This window comes from Crinia signifera, chromosome 5, assembly GCF_055691185.1.
Source record: "Crinia signifera chromosome 5, ASM5569118v1, whole genome shotgun sequence".
In the NCBI taxonomy this organism is placed as follows: Eukaryota; Metazoa; Chordata; class Amphibia; order Anura; family Myobatrachidae; genus Crinia; species Crinia signifera.
This window is the reverse complement of record NC_139221.1, coordinates 323,345,145-323,368,091: the sequence shown is the minus strand read 5'-3', so window position 1 is coordinate 323,368,091 and position 22,947 is coordinate 323,345,145. Positions and strand designations below refer to the sequence as shown.

The window sequence follows — 22,947 nt, the reverse complement described above, 5'->3', positions numbered from 1 at the left end:
TTGGCAACGTCGGCTTCATTCACTTTATCACCTAAAGCAACTTATGTGTTATCCCGGCCGATTATTTAAGCCCGCTGAAGTGATAAAGTGAATGATGATAACGCAGCAGCGGATCAGCTCATAACTGTCATTTTTTAAACCCAATCTGTAACATGACAGTTTGGAGCTGATTAGCTGATGCATTATCAATCGGCTCCTGACTCAAGTTACAGGCTGGGTTTGAAAAAAATGACCGTAGCTGATTTGCTGCTGTGTTTATCCCCGACCATTCTATCACATCACTAGGCCTAGTAAGTCTGCCCCACTCTCACTGAAGAGTTTGCAAAGTGACGGTAACTTGCTCACCTGCTTTAGTCCTCCCGTCATTATTTCCCACTGTTCCGCTGCTAATAGACCACGTGTTGGCCTTTGACACTGAATTAGAACAACTTTCACAGCTGTTGGGGGGGGGGGGGGGGGCACTCTCTACAGGGGCTGGTTGCAGCCACTTGTGGACAAGTCACACACACACAGGCACCATTGTCCACGATAGACGTCCAGCTTCTCACCACCTGTCCAGGACACTGCTGGCCTTTGTCATGGCACCAGGGCATGCAGATGACAGCTGTGTCCCTGTGCCTTTCACGTGTCCGGTTACAGGGAACCCCCTTGCAGCAACGAGCAACCTGCTCATTCTCACATCTCTCGTGTTTTCTGCTTGCAGCCCAGCCGACCAGGATACCCCAGCCCCCGGTCCAGCGAAGGCTTCTTCCCAAGTCCCCAACACATGGTGCAGCCAAATCACTACCAGGTAATTAATGTTCCTCTGTCCTAAATATCCGTCAGTCGCCGCGAGGGATCTGCGAGCGTCGCTGGGATTTTTTTACAGTTGTTGGAGATTCAGCTGTTCGGCTTGCATACAGTTAATGGAGGGATGAATATTTTCGTGCTGGTAAAAAAAGACTAAAATCCATTTGTGATGACGCATTAATGCAGAGTTTCCACGAACGCAGTCCAAGGTTCTACAGATAGGTCGATGGAAATGTCCTGTTTTAGTGATGAGATCTGCACAGTACAGTCTAGCCTTATTCTATTTATTATATGACATTCCCATTATCCTTCTTCTCTGGGCATCTGTTACCCAATCACTGCAGAGGGCTCTCTTCTAATGAGTTTGTCGCTACTTTGTGCATTCGCTAGCAAACAAGGGGAGAACGTACAATCTCACCAAAAAAGGCCATGGTTGGAATCGAACCACTGATTTCAGTGCTGTGCGGCAGCAATGCTGACCACTGCGCTCCAGTTCCATCACATTGATTTCTACGCTAGTATTGACCACTCAGCCCCAAGTGCCTGCACATTAGTCTGCTACAAATAAATCGCCTTTCTGATTTCAGGTAGCGTCCCCTGTCTGTCAGTATTCCTGGCATGTAGTGAATTTCTGTGAGATGCGATTGGGAAGCAATTGGATTGCATATGTGTATGGTGATCAATATTTCTCGTTGAGCCTGTGCAAAACTTCTGGTCACACCAAATGTTCCATTACATAAAAAAATCAGCACTGTTCAGATCTGATTTGATTGCATCTTGCATGCACAGATTTCTTTCAGTCCAACCGATTGCATTGTATGATCACATTGTAGCACTCTGGTGCTTTCCCAGTGATTTCAGTGCCGCGTGTAACTGGATGCATATACCGCATGCGGAGTTTATAAATACTTCACCCGCCACCAGGAACCGAATGAGTCACTCGGTGGGACTTGCACAAAGCACAATAGAACGTGTGCGACAGACCCAGCAAGACTGGCCTGTACCTGCGTGTAACCTGCCAGTAACACTGTACAGACACCCTACTGTATACATAATATAGATACAGGAATGTGGAGCTTGCGTGTATGCTGTATACATTATGATGTATCTCTTGGAGGAAAGATTCCGATGGGTTAGTCTGGACTGCATACAGATCCTCTTACCAGTAATGTTACAGATACTCCGTGCACATATACAGTATCATTACAGCTATCTGCTTATTAAACTTTGTGTTTTGTATCCTCTTCTGTGGAACGTTGCTAATATTAGATTACAATAGTAACAACCGTAACTTAAAAAACCATGTGATAAGGCTGCAGGATCAGTTAGCAGATTGCTTTGCGCACTGTTCTTTCCGTTACAATAGGCAGATCCTGTCTGCGCCTCCATTGTCTTCTGAAGCCGCCAGCAACCGTAACCGTCTCAGGCCCGGTGTTTTGTCGGATAACCTAGAGATGACGTGACTGCTGATAGTTTTCCGTCTCTTTCCGTAGGTGTCTGCTTATCCCGTCACCCATGGTATATCCTCTATGCCCGGAAACATCTATCCCGGCCAGGCCACAGTCTTAGACCATCTTGATTCCTGGAACCATCGGCCACAGGACATAACGATGTGGCAAGCGAATATGGAGGTCAGTAGCCTCCGTGGGATACACACAGTTGGGAATTTATTTTATTAGTTTTTTTTTTTTGTTTTATCTAGCGCAGCCTATTCTGTTGCACTTTACAATTGGGTAATATGTCTGTACTGCGGCGGGGCTTAGTGGCCTGGTTGCAGATATTCCAGGACACCATGCTTGTTTTGTGTGTGTGGCTTCTTCCACGGACATCTGCAAACTGCATGGGCCACAGACAGACGTTCCCCTGAGTGGCACATTAAGGTTTCCCGTGGAGCGGCATAGGGGACATATATCAATGTTTAGTAGAAGAGAACAGACCAGGCGCTTGCAGCAGATAACCTGCATAAACACGTGTGTGTGTACCTGTCCTAAGGTCATGTCTTGTCCTCTGACACCGCAGGAAACGGGGCCGCTGGACATGAGGTGTTTGGGGCAGGCTCTTCCGACCCATCTAATGGAGGAACGGCTAATACGGCAACAGCAGGAAATGGAAGAGGACCAGCGCTGGTTAGAGAAAGAAGAGAGATTTCTGGTAATTACCTCTATAATGCAGTATCGCAGCCCTGATGTGTATATACCCCCTCTATAATGCAGTACCGCAGCCCGGATGTGTATATACCCCCTCTATAATGCAGTACCGCAGCCCGGATGTGTATATACCTCCCTCTATAACGCAGGGCTGATGTGTATATACCCTCCCTCTATAATGCAGTACCGCAGGCCTGATGTGTATATATCCTCCCTCTGTAACGCAGGGCTGATGTGTATATACCCTCCCTCTATAATGCAGTACCGCAGCCCGGATGTGTATATACCTCCCTCTATAACGCAGGGCTGATGTGTATATACCCTCCCTCTATAATGCAGTACCGCAGGTCTGATGTGCATATACCCTCCCTCTATGATGCAGTAATGCAGGGCTGATGTGTATATACCTCCCTCTATACTGCAGTATCGCAGCCCTGATGTGTATATACCCCCCTCTATAATGCAGTAACGCAGCCCTGATGTGTATATACCTCCCTCTATAATGCAGTAACGCAGACCTGATGTGTATATACCTCCCTCTATAATGCAGTAACGCAGCCCTGATGTGTATATACCCGCCTCTATAATGCAGTACCGCAGCCCGGATGTGTATATATCCTCCCTCTGTAACGCAGGGCTGATGTGTATATACCCTCCCTCTATAATGCAGTAACGCAGACCTGATGTGTATATACCCTCCCTCTATAATGCAGTAACGCAGGGCTGATGTGTATATACCCTCCCTCTGTAACGCAGGGCTGATGTGTATATACCTCCCTCTATAATGCAGTAACGCAGGGCTGATGTGTATATACCCTCCCTCTATAATGCAGTAACGCAGACCTGATGTGTATATACCCTCCCTCTATAATGCAGTAACGCAGGGCTGATGTGTATATACCCTCCCTCTGTAACGCAGGGCTGATGTGTATATACCTCCCTCTATAATGCAGTAACGCAGACCTGATGTGTATATACCCTCCCTCTATAATGCAGTAACGCAGCCCTGATGTGTATATACCCTCCCTCTATAACGCAAGGCTGATGTGTATATTCCCTCCCTCTATAATGCAGTACCGCAGGCCTGATGTGTATATATCCTCCCTCTGTAATGCAGGGCTGATGTGTATATACCCCCCTCTATAATGCAGTAACGCAGGGCTGATGTGTATATACCCTCCCTCTATAACGCAGGGCTGATGTGTATATACCTCCCTCTATAATGCAGTACCACAGGCCTGATGTGTATATATCCTCCCTCTGTAACGCAGGGCTGATGTGTATCTACCCTCCCTCTATAATGCAGTACCACAGACCTGATGTGTATATACCCTCCCTCTATGATGCAGTAATGCAGGGCTGATGTGTATATACCTCCCTCTATAATGCAGTAACGCAGGCCTGATGTGTATATACCCTCCCTCTATCATGCAGTAATGCAGGGCTGATGTGTATATACCTTCCTCTATAATACAGTAACGCAGGCCTGATGTGTATATACCCTCCCTCTATACTGCAGTAACGCAGCCCTGATGTGTATATACCCTCCCTCTATAATGCAGTAGCGCAGCCCTGATGTGTATAAACCCTCCCTCTGTAACGCAGGGCTGATGTGTATATACCCTCCCTCTATACTGCAGTAACGCAGCCCTGATGTGTATATACCCTCCCTCTGTAATGCAGGGCTGATGTGTATATATATCTCCCTCTACAATGCAGTAACGCAGCCCTGATGTGTATATAACCTCCCTCCGTAACGCAGGGCTGATGTGTATATACCCTCCCTCTATAACGCAGTAACGCAGACCTGATGTGTATATACCCTCCCTCTATAATGCAGTAACGCAGACCTGATGTGTATATACCCTCCCTCTATAATGCAGTAACGCAGGGCTGATGTGTATATACCCTCCCTCTATAACGCAGGGCTGATGTGTATATACCCTCCCTCTGTAACGCAGGGCTGATGTGTATATACCTCCCTCTATAATGCAGTAACGCAGGGCTGATGTGTATATACCCTCCCTCTATAACGCAGACCTGATGTGTATATATTTCCCTCTATAATGCAGTAACGCAGCCCTGATGTGTATATACCATCCCTCTATAATGAAGTGTGTAGCCTCCCTCTGTAACGCAGTACCGCAGCCCTGATGTGTATATACCCTCCCTCTATAATGCAGTAACGCAGCCCTGATGTGCATGTAACCTTCCTCTATAATGCAGTAACGCAGCCCTGATGTGTATGTACCCTCCCTCTATAATGCAGTACCGCAGCCCTGATGTGTATATACCCTCTCTTTATAATGCAGTAACGCAGCCCTGATGTGTATATAACCTCCCTCTATAATGCAGTAGCGCAGCCCTGATGTGTATATATCTCCCTCTATAATGCAGTAACGCAGCCCTGATGTGTATATACCCTCCCTCTATAATGCAGTAACTCAGCCCTGATGTGTTGATAACCTCCCTCTATAATGCAGTACCGCAGCCCTGATGTGTATATACCCTCCCTCTATAATGCAGTACCGCAGCTCTGATGTGTATATACCCTCCCTCTATAATGCAGTACCGCAGCCCGGATGTGTATATATCCTCCCTCTATAATGCACTAACGCAGCCCTGATGTGTATATACCCTCCCTCTATAATGCAGTACCGCAGCCCTGATGTGTGTATATAATCTCCCTCTGTAATGCAGTAACGCAGCCCTGATGTGTATATACCCTCCCTCTATAATGCAGTAATGCAGCCCTGGTGTGTATATACCTCCGACCCTCTATAATGCAGTAACGCAGCCCTGGTGTGTATATACCTCCGACCCTCTCTAATGCAGTAACGCAGCCCTGATGTGTATATACCCTCCCTCTATAATGCAGTAACGCAGCCCTGATGTGTATATACCCTCCCTCTATAATGCAGTAACGCAGCCCTGATGTGTATATAACCTCCCTCTATAATGCAGTAACGCAGCCCTGATGTGTATATACCCTCAATCTATAATGCAGTAACGCAGGTCTGATGTGTATATAACCTCCCTCTATAATGCAGTAACGCAGCCCTGATGTGTATATACCCTCCCTCTATAATGCAGTAACGCAGCCCTGATGTGTATATACCCTCCCTCTATAATGCAGCCCTGATGTGTATATACCCTCCCTCTATAATGCAGTAACGCAGACCTGATGTGTAAATACCAGGATTGCCTACCTGACCCTCTCCTTCAGGGAGAAAATGCTCTGTTCATGGACTTCCCTGGCAATGTAGGATTGCCAGCACCTGTGGGGAGCTAGGTAATTGATAAGAAAGGTGTCGCCACAGGTGCTGGCAATCATACATTACCAGGGAAGCCCAGGAACAGAGCATTGTGTCCTCCTGGAGAGGGGCATGCTGGGAGGTATGGATAATGTATGATTGCCAGCACCTGTGGGGAGCTAGGTAACTGATAAGAAAGGTGTCACCACAGGTGCTGGCAATCATCCATTACCAGGGAAGTCCAGGTACAGAGCATTGTGTCCTCCTGGAGAGGGGCATGCTGGGAGGTATGGATAATGTATGATTGCCAGCACCTGTGGGGAGCTAGGTAACTGATAAGAAAGGTGTCGCCACAGGTGCTGGCAATCCTACATTACCAGGAAAGTCCAGGAACAGAGCATTATGTCCTCCTGGAGAGGGGCATGCTGGGAGGTATGGATAATGTAGGATTGCCATCACCTGTGGGGAGCTAGGTAACTGATAAGAAAGGTGTCACCACAGGTGCTGGCAATCCTACATTACCAGGGAAGTCCAGGAACAGAGCATTATGTCCTCCTGGAGAGGGGCATGCTGGGAGGTATGGATAATGTATGATTGCCATCACCTGTGTGGAGCTAGGTAACTGATAAGGAAGGTGTCGCCACAGGTGCTGGCAATCATACATTACCAGGGAAGTCCAGGAACAGAGCATTGTGTCCTCCTGGAGAGGGGCATGCTGGGAGGTATGGATAATGTATGATTGCCAGCACCTGTGGGGAGCTAGGTAACTGATAAGAAAGGTGTCACCACAGGTGCTGGCAATCATACATTACCAGGGAAGTCCAGGTACAGAGCATTTTCTCCCTGAAGGAGTGGGTCAGGTAGGCAGTCCTGGTATATACCCTCCCTCTATAACCCAGTATTGTGCACAATTTAAAGGCCGCTGTTCTTCCATAAGCTGCTAGCTATGTAGGGATTCAATCAACTGTAATTAACACATTGTACATATCAAATACATTAGTCAGACTTTTTCTTTCTTATACTGACAATGCTGCTTAATCTGCCTCAATCTCCTTTGCATACTAAACCCATTGAGATTTGAGTTATTGAATCAGAAGAAGGAATTCAGTTCCATGCAATATGTATGCATAATGTATGGAACTCTCCGCCTTCAGCCATTTGCAACCATTGTAATCGCAGCGATTGTAATCCATGATTGATGTGTGCAAGTAGACTTGATGTCTTCCCCAAAATAATTACAATTCAGACTATATTAATATGATCCTTTTATGAGTTTGAATCCTTCTTACCGATAGAATAATGGTGGCGAATAAACATCTACTTTTGCTATTTTATTGAGGCTCCAAACCCAGCCTCATCCACCCTCACGGAGTCAGATTTTCTTTGGTAAAATGTTGGTATGTTTTTATTGTGAACTCTGTGCCTTTATATATCGCTAAAACCTTCATTTGATCCTTTGATACGAACGGTTCCATCTCCATTTACATTTTGTTAACATCAGACGTAGCAGCTTACGCATTTCAGAAAGCTCCGCCCCTTAATTGCTGAGATCTGAAACCGCTAAGGTACTTACCAAGAATCCAATTGAGGAATTCTGGGTACTTTCCTGGTTATCAATTAAGGTCAAATGGAGTATTTAAATTCCGCGTGGGTAATTCTGTCAAGTGAAATCTGCGCTGCAACAGCTGTACATCAGGGCCTCAGAATATCGCAGGAAGCTGCTCGCACCCTTAAAGGGCTGTAAAACGTTTTGTGCAAATTCGGAACCCATTACATAACCCCAATGTGTATCAAATGCTCACAGATCCTTGTGAATGGCTTTCTGAATGAGTTTTTATATTTGCCTTTATCCTCCACTGATACTTTAATTATTTGGCAGCAGAAGTGGGTGCGGTGGCTAATAATATAAGTACAAATGGGCGGTTTTAAGCAAGCGCAAATTGGAGAACAGAAATAATTTGCCACCCAGATCCTACGTGCGCTGTAAATACCGGTTGTCTTTGCGTCACACTTTGACTTCTAGCGCCTCCTAGTTACGCAGCTCGGCGGCCATTCTCCTGCCAGCGGTACATGCCATTACGTCCGCCTGCTAATTAATCACACGACTTATAAACGACTCCCGCTTTATTTATGTACCTAGGTGACGAGTGCTTCCCCCTCTGCTCCTTGCAGCCCTGTTCCCGGGACACTAATGCTGAAATCTCCAGTATCCCTATTAAATAGCATTTTGGGCACAGTGAGCTGGGAGTATTATTTATGATCTGTGCGCGCAGCCAAGTCATTTCTCTCCTTGTCCAACAGAAGACGAAGGAAAAAAAAACTTAGCTTGTGCAATGCTTAACGTTCTCAGTAATTGGCTTCACTTCCACTCTGGCTGCAGCAGCCAAGCCGAGCGCACACACGTCTCTTCCTCCAGCAGGAAACTAGAATTAATGCAGCGCCCTGACTTCTTGTTTTCAAGAAAGCTGCCCGGACAGCTGCAAGCCCCGAAATAATGCAAGTGTTCAAATGTTGTGTCGGCAGAATGGTACGATTCACCCCGCTACTATTTTTATCTGTTCTTCTGTTTGATCGGATGAAGTTGTTTGTCGGGGATACCTGGAGAAGTAGTTTGGGATTGGACGGCGGGCAGGTACGCTGGGAAAGCTCGTCCGGGTGTGCCTGCGGGGCAACCTCATTTGTATTTTTGTCATTTCTTCCAGAAGCCTGACGTCCGGTTATCCCGAGGCAGCATCGAGCATGTAGACGGCAGCATCCAGTGTCCGGTGAGTGTCCCCCTTCCCCTTTCCTCTCTGGAGAATGATAGGAAACTGTTTTGCCTGTGGAGCAGCTGTGGGCGAAATGTTTTACACAGGGAGAAATAGTTTACATACCTCCATAGTGGCAGGTAAATGTGCTGGGCTGCGGAACCAGAATCCTAGTTATCTCTTAGTGCCTATGTTCTCTGCAGCCGGCGACAAAAGGTTACCGTGTACAGATTCTATCAATTAGTGTAGCCCTTCATTATGTACTTGATATGCGATATTGTATATGGTTTATTTTTCATGCATGTGTTGTAGTGAATAGTTTTTATGTGGTTTCTTGGGTATTGGGTGTGTATTTCCTCTGAAGAAGACGTGTGAAGACCTAAATGTCTCTAATCATCTGTTCTCCTGTGGAAAAGGAAGTATTCTGCAATTACAGCCTTTCCATTGGGGGGGTGTTAGGTGCTTATTTTAGTTTGTCACTTTTTGTATTTTGCACTTAATGGCGCAGTCTCTTCTGGCTTACCTTACGGTAACTCTAATGGATGTCTGCTCCCTCTAACGACAGTCCAGAAGCATGTGACTAACCTCGTTAGTGCCAGATCCCTTCTGCGGACCTGCGCTGTTGGCATAAGACGCTGATATCTATGTGGGTTTTTTGCTCCGAGGATATAAAGTTGGACTTATGAGAACGGTTGACATATATAGATTTGGTGCCCCCTGTGTTCCTGGAATGGAGAGCGTTGCAGGATTATAGCGATGGTTGGTCAGGTCCATGTAACCCAGTGCCCAAATTTATGTAAAGTTCCTGGCATCACACCAAGTGGGCACCCCTTCTGCCCACAGGTGCACACTTTTTAATTCTGAATCTGGTATATGGTATTTTTTTGCCACTCTCTCTCTTTTCCGCTGCCTTTACACCTCTGTGCATCCCACAGTTCCCTCTGGGCTCCGCAGACCCGTTTCCTCTGCCCCGCACCCCCCCCCCCCCCCCCATTACTTGCCTTCTGCAGCCACCATCCCCACCTTTATGATCTCCACCTGCTTGGTGCAGCACGTCCACTGGACAGGACATACGGAGAAGCCCTGTCACAACTCACCATAACTTTGTATTGCTAACCCATTTCTTAGTATCATGCAGTGAATGATGTCCCGTCCTTCTAGCTGGCCCCGGGCCCCGCTCTAAGTGACAGTAATTGTGCGATATAAAGCATTCCTCTCTTAAAAGCATAGTGACAGACAAATATTATGCTCCTCTCCAAATTCCTTTCTCATCCCGTGAAATCCTCGACCTTCTGGTTCTTGAGCCTGAGAGCGAATGAGGGAGCTGACTCGGAATGCCTGTGGTTGGAAGCCCATGAAAGGGAACTTGGACGAGTCCGAGGTTTAGATAAGAGGTTCAGCAGGATTCCAGCTAAGCCCCCTCCTCTCCTTGTCCCAGAGTAATGCTCTCCAGCCTGGGAGAACTTGTCACTGCCCGGATCTCATTCTTCAGTGTTCGGGGCGGGTAACGGGCCTGTGACTACATGTAAACAGAGCAGACATAATTGAGGCTCCAGCTCTGCTCACTTTAAATGTTTAACCTCTTGTTTTCCTGCTCGCCCCTGTGCCTCCAGCACACAGCGGATATAGGGCCTCGGATTATGCCCTGTACGATAGAGGGCTGCCATTGTGCAATTATAAGCAATGCCGCTAGGTAGCACAGGCAGGTGTCTAAGGTACACAGAGATCTGGAGGCACAGATAAACCATTAGAGAACACAGACTGAATGACAATAACTGAAAAGCCCTATGTACCACGTCGCTGTTATCCCAGACACCATGCCATATTTCAGCAGGAGAATTTGGCGCTGCAGCCATAGTGTTGTCTGTATCTAGTGTCCGCGGCTCAGATAATCCTTCCCTCTGTGGCGTCCCCGCTCCCCTTGACCCGTCCCCGCTCCCCTTGATTCGGATCTCAACATGTAACCCGCCCCAAAATGTATCTGCTGTCACTGGCTTGTGTAATACCCGTTGGGTGTTTGCAGGATTCCAGGGAAGACTCATTTGAAACCGTACAAGAAAGTCATCAACAATAAGAGAGTCTATTGCAGCATAGGTGCAGGTGATTTCAGGATATCCTACGGTGCTGTGGTATTGTGTAACAGGAAGCTGCTGTCCGTGATGTAACCATTACTCAATTCCAGAGAGGGGAAGATGTGTTCTAGGTGCCTCTGTGACTGTCTATGACGTATATTATAGGTATCGGATTAAATATCTGCTCGCAATGACTAAGCCACACCCACTTCTTGCTCACTATCATTAGAAGCGCCTGAAGGGGCTCGCCAGCTAGGAACTTATAGAGCACAGTGTAAGGAAGGATAATGTACAGTATAACACTGTGACGCAGACATATTATACGTTCCTGGGGGCTCCTGGAATCCGCCCCCCCCCCCCCCCCCATGGCACTGGGTGCAGCGGCATTAGCGGCTATTCCAGAGCAGAGCGCAACCGTTTAGATTTACGTTGCAGCAGAAAAGTCATTTCCTATCTGTGTCTATGATGTACGTGTTTCCTGACCTGACGCTTTATCTGTTACAGACTGGTAACCAGCACATCTATCAGCCCGTGGGGAAGCCAGGTGAGTCACATGCTCCTTGTACCAGCGGCTGCTCATAAACTGCTTATCCATAGGCCAAACATGTCCAAACTGTGGCCCTCCAGCTGTTGTGAAACCACACATCCCAGCATGCCTTGCCATAGTCTTAGCATTCCATAATAGCAAAACTGTGGCAAGGCATGATGGGACTTGTAGTTTCAGAACAGCTGGAGGGCCATAGTTTGAACATGCCTGCCTGTGCTTTAGGATTTACTTCTTAATTCGTCCAATCCGAGTATGGGTCAAGGCGTCGACCGTGTGGTAAACCTGTACAAGTTCGACATTACCAAAAGGTTGACATAAAAAAGTGACCACGTGAGAAGGTTGTCACCTAAACATGTGGACCCCCATTTAGTATACCTCATACATTAGCAAGGCGTTACCGTTCCCAATCATCCACACGGGTGGTAAAATACAAAAACTAAACAAAATTGTGAAAAACTCACGTCAACCTTTTGTCAGTCTATCATCTGGATCCAGTTTCATTCATTGACACCAGCCAGGCTGGCATATGCCCTTATTATGCTGTGATGTGGGATGAAAGCATCTCTCAGCCATGGGAGTACCCTCATTGTACGCAGCATTTCATGAGTTAGGGTAATGACCCTTTTTAATAAAGTGTTGAGTTCGGGAGAACAGATTGCAGTCCCCTGGGGCCAGTGGTGCCTGTATATTTGAGACTCCGCTCTCTTGTAACACGGTTGCTCCTTGCTGTCTCTTTAGATCACACCGCCCCACCAAAGAAGCCTCCTCGCCCGGGTGCACCCAGCCACCTCAGTAACCTGGCCGGGCTGAACAGTCCTGTGGACAGCTACAATGAGGGAGTGAAGGTAGGACAATCCGTCAGTATGTGTATGTGTGTGTGTGTGTGTGTGTGTGTGTGTTTAGGGTCCTCACCGGCGCCCCCTATAGGAAGACCTGTACGAGTTTTATTATACAAATGTGTAAGAAGTGTTCTGGTTACGGGGACGATGAGAGGTGAGTAACAAGGGGGAGGGGAGTGGAGAGAAGACTAATCTGTGCAGGCGGTCACCCCGGACCAGGTGCACCAGGCTGGGATGATTGCTGTGACTTCTGCGATAGGTGTATGAGGACACATCTGTATAGCCGCTGTGCTCAGGATGGGACGATTGCTGTGACTTCTGCGATAGGTGTATGAGGACACATCTGTATAGCCGCTGTGCTCAGGATGGGAGGATTGCTGTGACTTCTGTGATAGGTGTATGAGGACACATCTGTATAGCCGCTGTGCTCAGGATGGGATGATTGCTGTGACTTCTGCGATAGGTGTATGAGGACACATCTGTATAGCCGCTGTGCTCAGGATGGGAGGATTGCTGTGACTTCTGCGATAGGTGTATGAGGACACATCTGTATAGCCGCTGTGCTCAGGATGGGAGGATTGCTGTGACTTCTGCGATAGGTGTATGAGGACACATCTGTATAGCCGCTGTGCTCAGGATGGGATGATTGCTGTGACTTCTGTGATAGGTGTATGAGGACACATCTGTATAGCTGCTGTGCTCAGGATGGGATGATTGCTGTGACTTCTGTGATAGGTGTATGAGGACACATCTGTATAGCTGCTGTGCTCAGGCTGGGATGATTGCTGTGACTTCTGCTATAGGTGTATGAGGACACATCTGTATAGCCGCTGTGCTCAGGATGGGATGATTGCTGTGACTTCTGCGATAGGTGTATGAGGACACATCTGTATAGCCGCTGTGCTCAGGATGAGAGGATTGCTGTGACTTCTGCGATAGGTGTATGAGGACACATCTGTATAGCCGCTGTGCTCAGGATGGGATGATTGCTGTGACTTCTGTGATAGGTGTATGAGGACACATCTGTATAGCTGCTGTGCTCAGGATGGGATTATTGCTGTGACTTCTGCTATAGGTGTATGAGGACACATCTGTATAGCTGCTGTGCTCAGGATGGGATGACTGCTGTGACTTCTGCGATAGGTGTATGAGGACACATCTGTATAGCCGCTGTGCTCAGGATGGGACGATTGCTGTGACTTCTGCTATAGGTGTATGAGGACACATCTGTATAGCCGCTGTGGTCAGGATGGGACGATTGCTGTGACTTCTGCGATAGGTGTATGAGGACACATCTGTATAGCCGCTGTGCTCAGGATGGGACGATTGCTGTGACTTCTGCGATAGGTGTATGATGACACGTCTGTATAGCCGCTGTGCTCAGGATGGGACGATTGCTGTGACTTCTGCGATAGGTGTATGAGGACACATCTGTATAGCCGCTGTGCTCAGGATGGGACGATTGCTGTGACTTCTGCTATAGGTGTATGAGGACACATCTGTATAGCCGCTGTGCTCAGGATGGGATGATTGCTGTGACTTCTGCGATAGGTGTATGAGGACACATCTGTATAGCCGCTGTGCTCAGGATGGGATGATTGCTGTGACTTCTGCGATAGGTGTATGAGGACACATCTGTATAGCCGCTGTGCTCAGGATGGGATGATTGCTGTGACTTCTGCGATAGGTGTATGAGGACACATCTGTATAGCCGCTGTGCTCAGGATGGGACGATTGCTGTGACTTCTGCTATAGGTGTATGAGGACACATCTGTATAGCCGCTGTGCTCAGGATGGGACGATTGCTGTGACTTCTGCTATAGGTGTATGAGGACACATATGTATAGCTGCTGTGCTCAGGATGGGATGATTGCTGTGACTTCTGCGATAGGTGTATGAGGACACATCTGTATAGCCGCTGTGCTTAGGATGGGATGATTGCTGTGACTTCTGCGATAGGTGTATGAGGACACATCTGTATAGCCGCTGTGCTCAGGATGGGACGATTGCTGTGACTTCTGCTATAGGTGTATGAGGACACCTCTGTATAGCCGCTGTGCTCAGGATGGGATGATTGCTGTGACTTCTGCGATAGGTGTATGAGGACACATCTGTATAGCCGCTGTGCTCAGGATGGGAGGATTGCTGTGACTTCTGCGATAGGTGTATGAGGACACATCTGTATAGCCGCTGTGCTCAGGATGGGATGATTGCTGTGACTTCTGCGATAGGTGTATGAGGACACATCTGTATAGCCGCTGTGCTCAGGATGGGACGATTGCTGTGACTTCTGCTATAGGTGTATGAGGACACATCTGTATAGCCGCTGTGCTCAGGATGGGACGATTGCTGTGACTTCTGCTATAGGTGTATGAGGACACATGTATAGCCGCTGTGCTCAGGATGGGATGATTGCTGTGACTTCTGCGATAGGTGTATGAGGACACATCTGTATAGCTGCTGTGCTCAGGATGGGATGATTGCTGTGACTTCTGTGATAGGTGTATGAGGACACATCTGTATAGCCGCTGTGCTCAGGATGGGATGATTGCTGTGACTTCTGCGATAGGTGTATGAGGACACATCTGTATAGCCGCTGTGCTCAGGATGGGATGATTGCTGTGACTTCTGCAATAGGTGTATGAGGACACATCTGTATAGCCGCTGTGCTCAGGATGGGACGATTGCTGTGACTTCTGCTATAGGTGTATGAGGACACATCTGTATAGCCGCTGTGCTCAGGATGGGATGATTGCTGTGACTTCTGCTATAGGTGTATGAGGACACATGTATAGCCGCTGTGCTCAGGATGGGATGATTGCTGTGACTTCTGCGATAGGTGTATGAGGACACATCTGTATAGCCGCTGTGCTCAGGATGGGATGATTGCTGTGACTTCTGCGATAGGTGTATGAGGACACATCTGTATAGCCGCTGTGCTCAGGATGGGATGATTGCTGTGACTTCTGCGATAGGTGTATGAGGACACGTCTGTATAGCCGCTGTGCTCAGGATGGGATGATTGCTGTGACTTCTGCGATAGGTGTATGAGGACACATCTGTATAGCCGCTGTGCTCAGGATGGGATGATTGCTGTGACTTCTGTGATAGGTGTATGAGGACACGTCTGTATAGCCGCTGTGCTCAGGATGGGAGGATTGCTGTGACTTCTGCTATAGGTGTATGAGGACACATCTGTATAGCTGCTGTGCGGTGCTCAGGATGGGATGATTGCTGTGACTTCTGCGATAGGTGTATGAGGACACATCTGTATAGCCGCTGTGCTCAGGATGGGAGGATTGCTGTGACTTCTGCTATAGGTGTATGAGGACACATCTGTATAGCTGCTGTGCTCAGGATGGGAGGATTGCTGTGACTTCTGCTATAGGTGTATGAGGACACATCTGTATAGCTGCTGTGCTCAGGATGGGAGGATTGCTGTGACTTCTGCTATAGGTGTATGAGGACACATCTGTATAGCTGCTGTGCTCAGGATGGGATGATTGCTGTGACTTCTGCGATAGGTGTATGAGGACACATCTGTATAGCCGCTGTGCTCAGGATGGGAGGATTGCTGTGACTTCTGCTATAGGTGTATGAGGACACATCTGTATAGCCGCTGTGCTCAGGATGGGATGATTGCTGTGACTTCTGCCATAGGTGTATGAGGACACATCTGTATAGCCGCTGTGCTCAGGATGGGATGATTGGCGTGACTTCTGCGATAGGTGTATGAGGACACATCTGTATAGCCGCTGTGCTCAGGATGGGAGGATTGCTGTGACTTCTGCGATAGGTGTATGAGGACACATCTGTATAGCTGCTGTGCTCAGGATGGGAGGATTGCTGTGACTTCTGCTATAGGTGTATGAGGACACATCTGTATAGCTGCTGTGCTCAGGATGGGAGGATTGCTGTGACTTCTGCGATAGGTGTATGAGGACACATCTGTATAGCTGCTGTGCTCAGGATGGGATGATTGCTGTGACTTCTGCGATAGGTGTATGAGGACACATCTGTATAGCTGCTGTGCTCAGGATGGGAGGATTGCTGTGACTTCTGCTATAGGTGTATGAGGACACATCTGTATAGCCGCTGTGCTCAGGATGGGATGATTGCTGTGACTTCTGCGATAGGTGTATGAGGACACATCTGTATAGCTGCTGTGCTCAGGATGGGAGGATTGCTGTGACTTCTGCGATAGGTGTATGAGGACACATCTGTATAGCCGCTGTGCTCAGGATGGGACGATTGCTGTGACTTCTGCTATAGGTGTATGAGGACACATCTGTATAGCCGCTGTGGTCAGGATGGGACGATTGCTGTGACTTCTGCGATAGGTGTATGAGGACACATCTGTATAGCCGCTGTGCTCAGGATGGGATGATTGCTGTGACTTCTGCGATAGGTGTATGAGGACACATCTGTATAGCTGCTGTGCTCAGGATGGGAGGATTGCTGTGACTTCTGCTATAGGTGTATGAGGACACATCTGTATAGCCGCTGTGCTCAGGATGGGATGATTGCTGTGACTTCTGCGATAGGTGTATGAGGACACATCTGTATAGCCGCTGTGCTCAGGATGGGATGATTGCTGTGACTTCTGCGATAGGTGTATGAAGACACATCTGTATAGCCGCTGTGCTCAGGATGGGATGATTGCTGTGACCTCTGCGATAGGTGTATGAGGACACATCTGTGTAGCCGCTGTGCTCAGGATGGGATGATTGCTGTGACTTCTGCGATAGGTGTATGAGGACACATCTGTATAGCCGCTGTGCTCAGGATGGGAGGATTGCTGTGACTTCTGCTATAGGTGTATGAGGACACATCTGTATAGCCGCTGTGCGGTGCTCAGGGATTTTGCTTCATTTTAGTAATAGGACCCTAATTAATCCGTGCAGAATGACCGCTCTGTATATCCCGGCTCTCCGGAATCACCCCCTTTATCTGTTATCACTCTTAGGGCCAGATGTATCAAGCTTCAAAAAGTGATAGTAGCTGATTGGCTGGTGGTTTATCACTCTCCACTTTATCACTTTTTGAAGCTTAGTGCATCTGGCCCTAAGGGGTCTATTTTTAAAGCTTCTAAAAATGAGGTTGTGTTGCCCGTAGCAACCAAGCTTCAAAAAGTGATAGTAGCTGATTGGCTGGTGGTTTATCACTCTCCACTTTATCACTTTTTGAAGCTTAGTGCATCTGGCCCTAAGGGGTCTATTTTTAAAGCTTCTAAAAATGAGGTTGTGTTGCCCGTAGCAACCAAACCGTTTCCGTCTATCGTTTTCTAGGAAGTAATAGAGAAATGCTAGAATGTGATATATTATAATGTTACTGCTCTGTGCCGGAGGCTGATGCCGCCTCGGTGATATGATTATAAGATATTTCCCAGGCACTGGCAATATGTTCAGTGTAAACACTTACAGCCGTCTCCTACACGGGAGAGCTCTGTGCTCACAATACGAGGAACTCCGCGTCCTCTGTGGGAGGCCCTGTTGCTATTGCCGTCTATGGAGTAATGTTTCTGTTTTACCTCTTGTAAACATCAGGCCTGCCCCCAGCATGGCATTATATAAGCATGTTGCTGCCACTTGCTGTGACTCCTAGTTGCCCGCTTGCTGTTAATGACACCGACGTTACCGGTCTCCCGCTTCGCCTGTGCATATAATGTATATGAACACTGTAAACCGCAGGACGCCGTTACCGATACGCATTACTCCCAACTGCAGGAGTACCCCTGATAATGGCACAGAAATAGGGAAGGGGCTACTTATCTTTGTGTTGGCAGGAAGGGGTCTGTAAGATGTAATAGAATGGCTGGGTGCCGGTTCCATCCCTGTATCTCATTGGCCGCTGCTCCTAAGGAGACTGCCTATCATGTGAGTGTTTAATGTAAATATGCGGAGAGAGGCAGCGGTGCTCTCTAAGCCAGACGTGGTTAGTTACCACCATGTGTAACCAAAGCAAAGCAGAATGTCTGAGCCTGCCAAACCACTGCATTGTTCCCATACCTCTCTTATCCTCGCCCCTGCACACAGACGCATCAGGCTGCCACCTGCTGCTGTATTCATACACACAGCAGCTCCCAGGACACCGGTTACATAATCTCACCGTAGTCCTTGATATAGGTTTATTTATTTGTTTTTAGAGGTTTTCAAATAATTTGGCAGTTGTACATATGCGCCGTATATACAGTGTGTGTGTTACCAGCCTCCTCTGGCTCCAGTGGCTGCACAGCGCCACCTAGTGGTGTTTTCTTGAATTGATCAAACTATTTTACAGTTTGTTTGTCCTTTTGCTACAGATTCAGCCCCAGGAAATCAGTCCGCCCCCCACCGCTAACCTGGACCGCACCAATGACAAAGTGTATGAGAATGTGACTGGCTTGGTGAAAGCTGTGATAGAAATGTCCAGTAGAATCCAGCCAGCCCCTCCGGAAGAGTACGTCCCGATGGTGAAGGTAAATCATTAATCGGCTGATACGTCACTATTGCTGCACAGGATCTGGCTCGCAAGCTACACATTGGGCTACGTATGTGCTAACAGCAGACTCCGCCTGCGGCATGCCTGTCCCACCCAGTACTCGTCACTATCCCCACCCACTTACCGCTAGAGCAGAATTACAGCAGATAGCATACTGTCATGACCAGTAAATTGCTTATACAATGGTAACACGTCACAGGTTGTGGCTTCAAGGATTCACACTTACGGGCTTTATCAGTGATCTAACTGATATGAAAGCAAGTTTTCAACATTGAAAAGGATGACAATAAAAAGTCGACATGGGGTTTTCCACAAAAAAAATTGGGCTGTGTCAGCATATGTTGACATGGAGACCATATAAGTGTAGCGCTGCGCTCCCATTGCTTTGGCACAGTGCCGTGCTGTGCACAATACAATATTCCCCTTCCACGTCCACTAGAAAGGAAGGAAGTCCTTTTTTTTTTTTTTTTTGTGAAAAACTCATGTCGATCTTTTTTTTTATTTTTTTTTTATGTCGACCATTTGGTTTGCGTTGAACTAATGGCCGCATACCATTTTGGTAGAACCATTGAATTCTGCGTTATACCGGAAAAATAAGAAACCTCACAAGACAATTTCTCCCCGTGGTAGCGATGTGGAACGTGTATTTTATGGAAGATCTGGAGACGTTTGAGATGGCGATTACCACAGCTATAGATGTACATTGTTAGTGGAAAAGGCTCCAATGCTGACACATGCTGACACATGGCAGGGTAACTGCTCATTTCTGCATGCAACCCTCTGGAGGGGTGAGGATTCCGGGCCACAATTACCCACAATGTGCGCACATATCCGACAGATCCTTCCACTTAATGTCACAGATGACTGATACCTCCCTGACTGTGTGCTGGTGTCACAGCAGCTGACGTGCCAGTACCTGTCAGCGCTGATCACCTTCTCAGACCAGGGACCCATCTACCCTCAGTTTTATTTTACTGTGTCGGTATTTGATGAGATCACAGCTGATGTTGGAGCATTCTCCAGTACCTGTCTGATGGCTTCACTGGCCCACGTTGGGTGATTGCTGGAGTTTCACCTCTGTTGTCAGGACACTGGGAGAGATCCTGTATCAAATCCTCCAAGGAGGACAAGTGGAGAAGTAAGCGGTCATTTATCTAGTACTGGCTGTAAAATGATAGCGGAGTCTGGGCTGCCCTCCTGTTCTCCTCACTTCTACATCTCCCTGTTCAGCTTTGTCTGTCATTTGTAAATATTCCCTACACAACGGGCCCCATGTAACAACACTGACCTGTCTGTCGTGTATCCACAGGGGGTTGGCCTGGCGTTACGGACATTACTAGCAACTGTGGACGAGACCATTCCTGTTCTTCCTGCCAGTACGCACAGAGAGGTAAGTGGCGCTCGTTGTCAGTCCTGGTACAGATAACTCCTTGTACATCTGCGCTCATTCCTGCATGTGCGTCCATACCAGTTTTTCATGCTGGTAGCTTTTGTACGCTCAGGATTTCCATCATCCCCCCCTGTATATGGTAGTTTGTCTCATTCCCTAGACCGTCAGAACAGATTTAACTTGCCGTATTCTGACTGTGTTGTTAGCGCCCCCAGTGATTTGACACTGACTTTGTCGTTTCTAGATTGAGATGGCTCAGAAGCTGCTGAATTCGGACCTGGGAGAGCTCATCAGTAAGATGAAGTTGGCGCAGCAGTACGTGATGACCAGCCTGCAGCAGGAGTACAAGAAGCAAATGCTGACCGCCGCTCACGCACTGGCCGTGGACGCAAAGAACTTGCTAGACGTCATTGACCAAGCCCGGCTGAAAATGATCGGACATTCCAGGCCGCACTAAGCGTCTGAGACCAGACTCCTGTTACGTCTCTGTCTAACGTGTTTTCCCCACCTGGGATTACATAACAGCCAATTACCAGCAACCCCCGGCTTCGGCCAGCGGCCGCTTCTCCAGTGCTGATTGGCGCCAACATTGGCGCCGCGTGAGGTATAACCTTTTTTTCTCCTTAAGTTCTCATGGCTGCGATGCCGCTGGCTTGGTTTTACCGATGTGTCCGTCACCGGGAGTAAATGTTGGCAGAGAACTTTGGAGGGTCACACTTGGGACCTCTGTTCGCCTCTTCGCCAAGAAACAGAGGGGAAGAGTAGATAAAGTCGGAGGCCAGGTTACAGCCCTGCGATATTAATTCGGGAATACCAGAGGGCACACAGCGTCCGTCAGAGTCGGGACCGTTGTTGGAACTGGAATCTCTTATACATTGGGGATTTTTTGTTTTTTTTCCCCTTTAACATTAAGTCACAATATGCTACGAAGAAGTTATATTTTCAAGACTTAAACAATAGACTTGTGTTGGATCTTCGCCGCTCCTTTAATTTTGTCCCCTTTGTGGATGTGTGTAATCTTTGATTGGAAACAATGTGAGAATCCGCCTAGTCCCTGCCCCCTCCCTCCCCCCCAGGATTTTGTTCCCTCCTCTGTAGGGTCAGCTTCTGTCTAAGTTTTTTGTTTTTGTAACCATGTAAGACACACGCTGCTGACAGAACGTTGGTGTGTAGAGGTCCAGAGCCATTATATATATCCCATCTTTTTTTAATATAAATATATATAATTTATAAATAAATCTTAAGGCCGTGCTAACATTTGAAATGATCGCAGCTGTCTCTATCTCGTCTTGCCTGTCTAAAGCTCCAATTTCATTTTTTTTGTTTTGTTTTTATTTTTTGTTGTCGTTTTTTACTACCCAAATAAATTATCAAACTTTTTTCACCCTTTAGACCTGTTCCCCTCCCTAGGGTTGGTTAGGGGGGTTTTCGGGTGGGTGGTATTAATTATTCTCAGGAAGCGTATAACGGACTTGTACGGATACTTGGAGCTGTCGGAGGCCCGCTTGACCCAGCTGGCTGCTACTGGGGGTGATGGCAAAAACGGACTCATCGAAATCTCCAGATCGATGTTGGTTAAATGGAGAAGCTGGGAAATTCCACACCCACCTTTTCAGATCATGAATTATTAAAGGATTTGAATATACTGTGGCTTTTATTGGAGTTGTCACTTCCGCATTGGCCTAAGGGATGTAAATGATGTTTACTGGGCTCTTCGTGCAAAAACAAGACGCATATGGAAGGATGTTGTCACCTAGGTTTGTACATTAAGAGTCGACAGTCATTAATTCATCGCCAAAGGGTCCGCACAAACAAAGGTCCCCGTGGATTGACTGAGCTGTTAATGTGTTATTTGTAGATTTTAGCACGTGGACTCACATTACCAATCCCAATCCCAATCCCGATCACAGTCCACACGGAAGTACAAAAGTTCAAGAAACCATGTTGACATTTTGTCTGTCGGCCTGTTGACTGTGAACCGAGGAATTGTTGACCCATTGGGAGGAATTGTTGACCCATTGGTCAAATACGGTCACCTATTGCAGAATGATGTGACATTGCTGGTAGCTGTTGGTGATGTCACAGGCCGTGGTATACACATAACAATCCAATTGCTCAGTTTTGTGCCTCCTACGGCATCCGAATGCTTCATACTGGCAATCCGTAGGTGCCGTAACACAACAGTCACAAAGGGAATTAAATATGCCTGATATAGGGTGGTGGAAAATGTTACAGGACAGTCCTCTATCTTCGCAACATTGGAAGCAGGAGGATTAGGAGTAGGGATCCCATCCCAATCAGTATGTCGGCAGCTTCTGAGTGTTGACATAATTTTTTTTTCAGGAATCAAACCTCCTCAGACCAGTAACATTGTGGGAGTCCCCATAGACATAGGTTTGTGGTATTGTGAGTCACAGTACTTGCGGAACTCTCCAGGCCCCACTCCAGGGTCTGGGGAAGTGGAAGGCGAGCATGCTACAGATAATGGTAACACTTGTGATGTCAGTGTATACACAGGCAGCATTTGTGATGCTCTCAGGTGTGATCTGTGCTGGCCTGGGCACTTGTGGAGTTATACCCAGCTCTCCTGTGTGTGCAGATGATGCAGGGAGATGTAGAACATTCCCACGTTGCGGTCACTTGTTTTTGCTTCCGTGCAGGTGTAACCCGATCTCACCATTA

The 22,947-nt window shown here is 47.6% G+C and overlaps 1 protein-coding gene across 13 annotated transcripts in view; it reads left to right on the top strand.

The window, feature by feature from the left end:
• Window positions 1-21,910, top strand: part of PTK2 (protein tyrosine kinase 2) — a 188,512-nt gene extending 166,602 nt beyond the window's left edge. For 12 of the 13 annotated variants that reach the window (XM_083144914.1, XM_083144911.1, XM_083144910.1 and 9 more), the window contains 9 exons: window positions 704-790; window positions 2,283-2,420; window positions 2,809-2,940; window positions 8,893-8,955; window positions 11,514-11,553; window positions 12,295-12,401; window positions 18,697-18,852; window positions 20,185-20,265; window positions 20,510-21,910. In XM_083144914.1, coding sequence (XP_083001040.1) covers window positions 704-790; window positions 2,283-2,420; window positions 2,809-2,940; window positions 8,893-8,955; window positions 11,514-11,553; window positions 12,295-12,401; window positions 18,697-18,852; window positions 20,185-20,265; window positions 20,510-20,722 — 1,017 coding nt within the window. In that variant the 3' untranslated portion in view covers window positions 20,723-21,910. The remainder of the gene's footprint in view (window positions 1-703; window positions 791-2,282; window positions 2,421-2,808; window positions 2,941-8,892; window positions 8,956-11,513; window positions 11,554-12,294; window positions 12,402-18,696; window positions 18,853-20,184; window positions 20,266-20,509) is intronic. The other variant, XM_083144900.1, reaches the window with a different exon arrangement.
• Window positions 21,911-22,947: the final 1,037 nt, after the last annotated feature.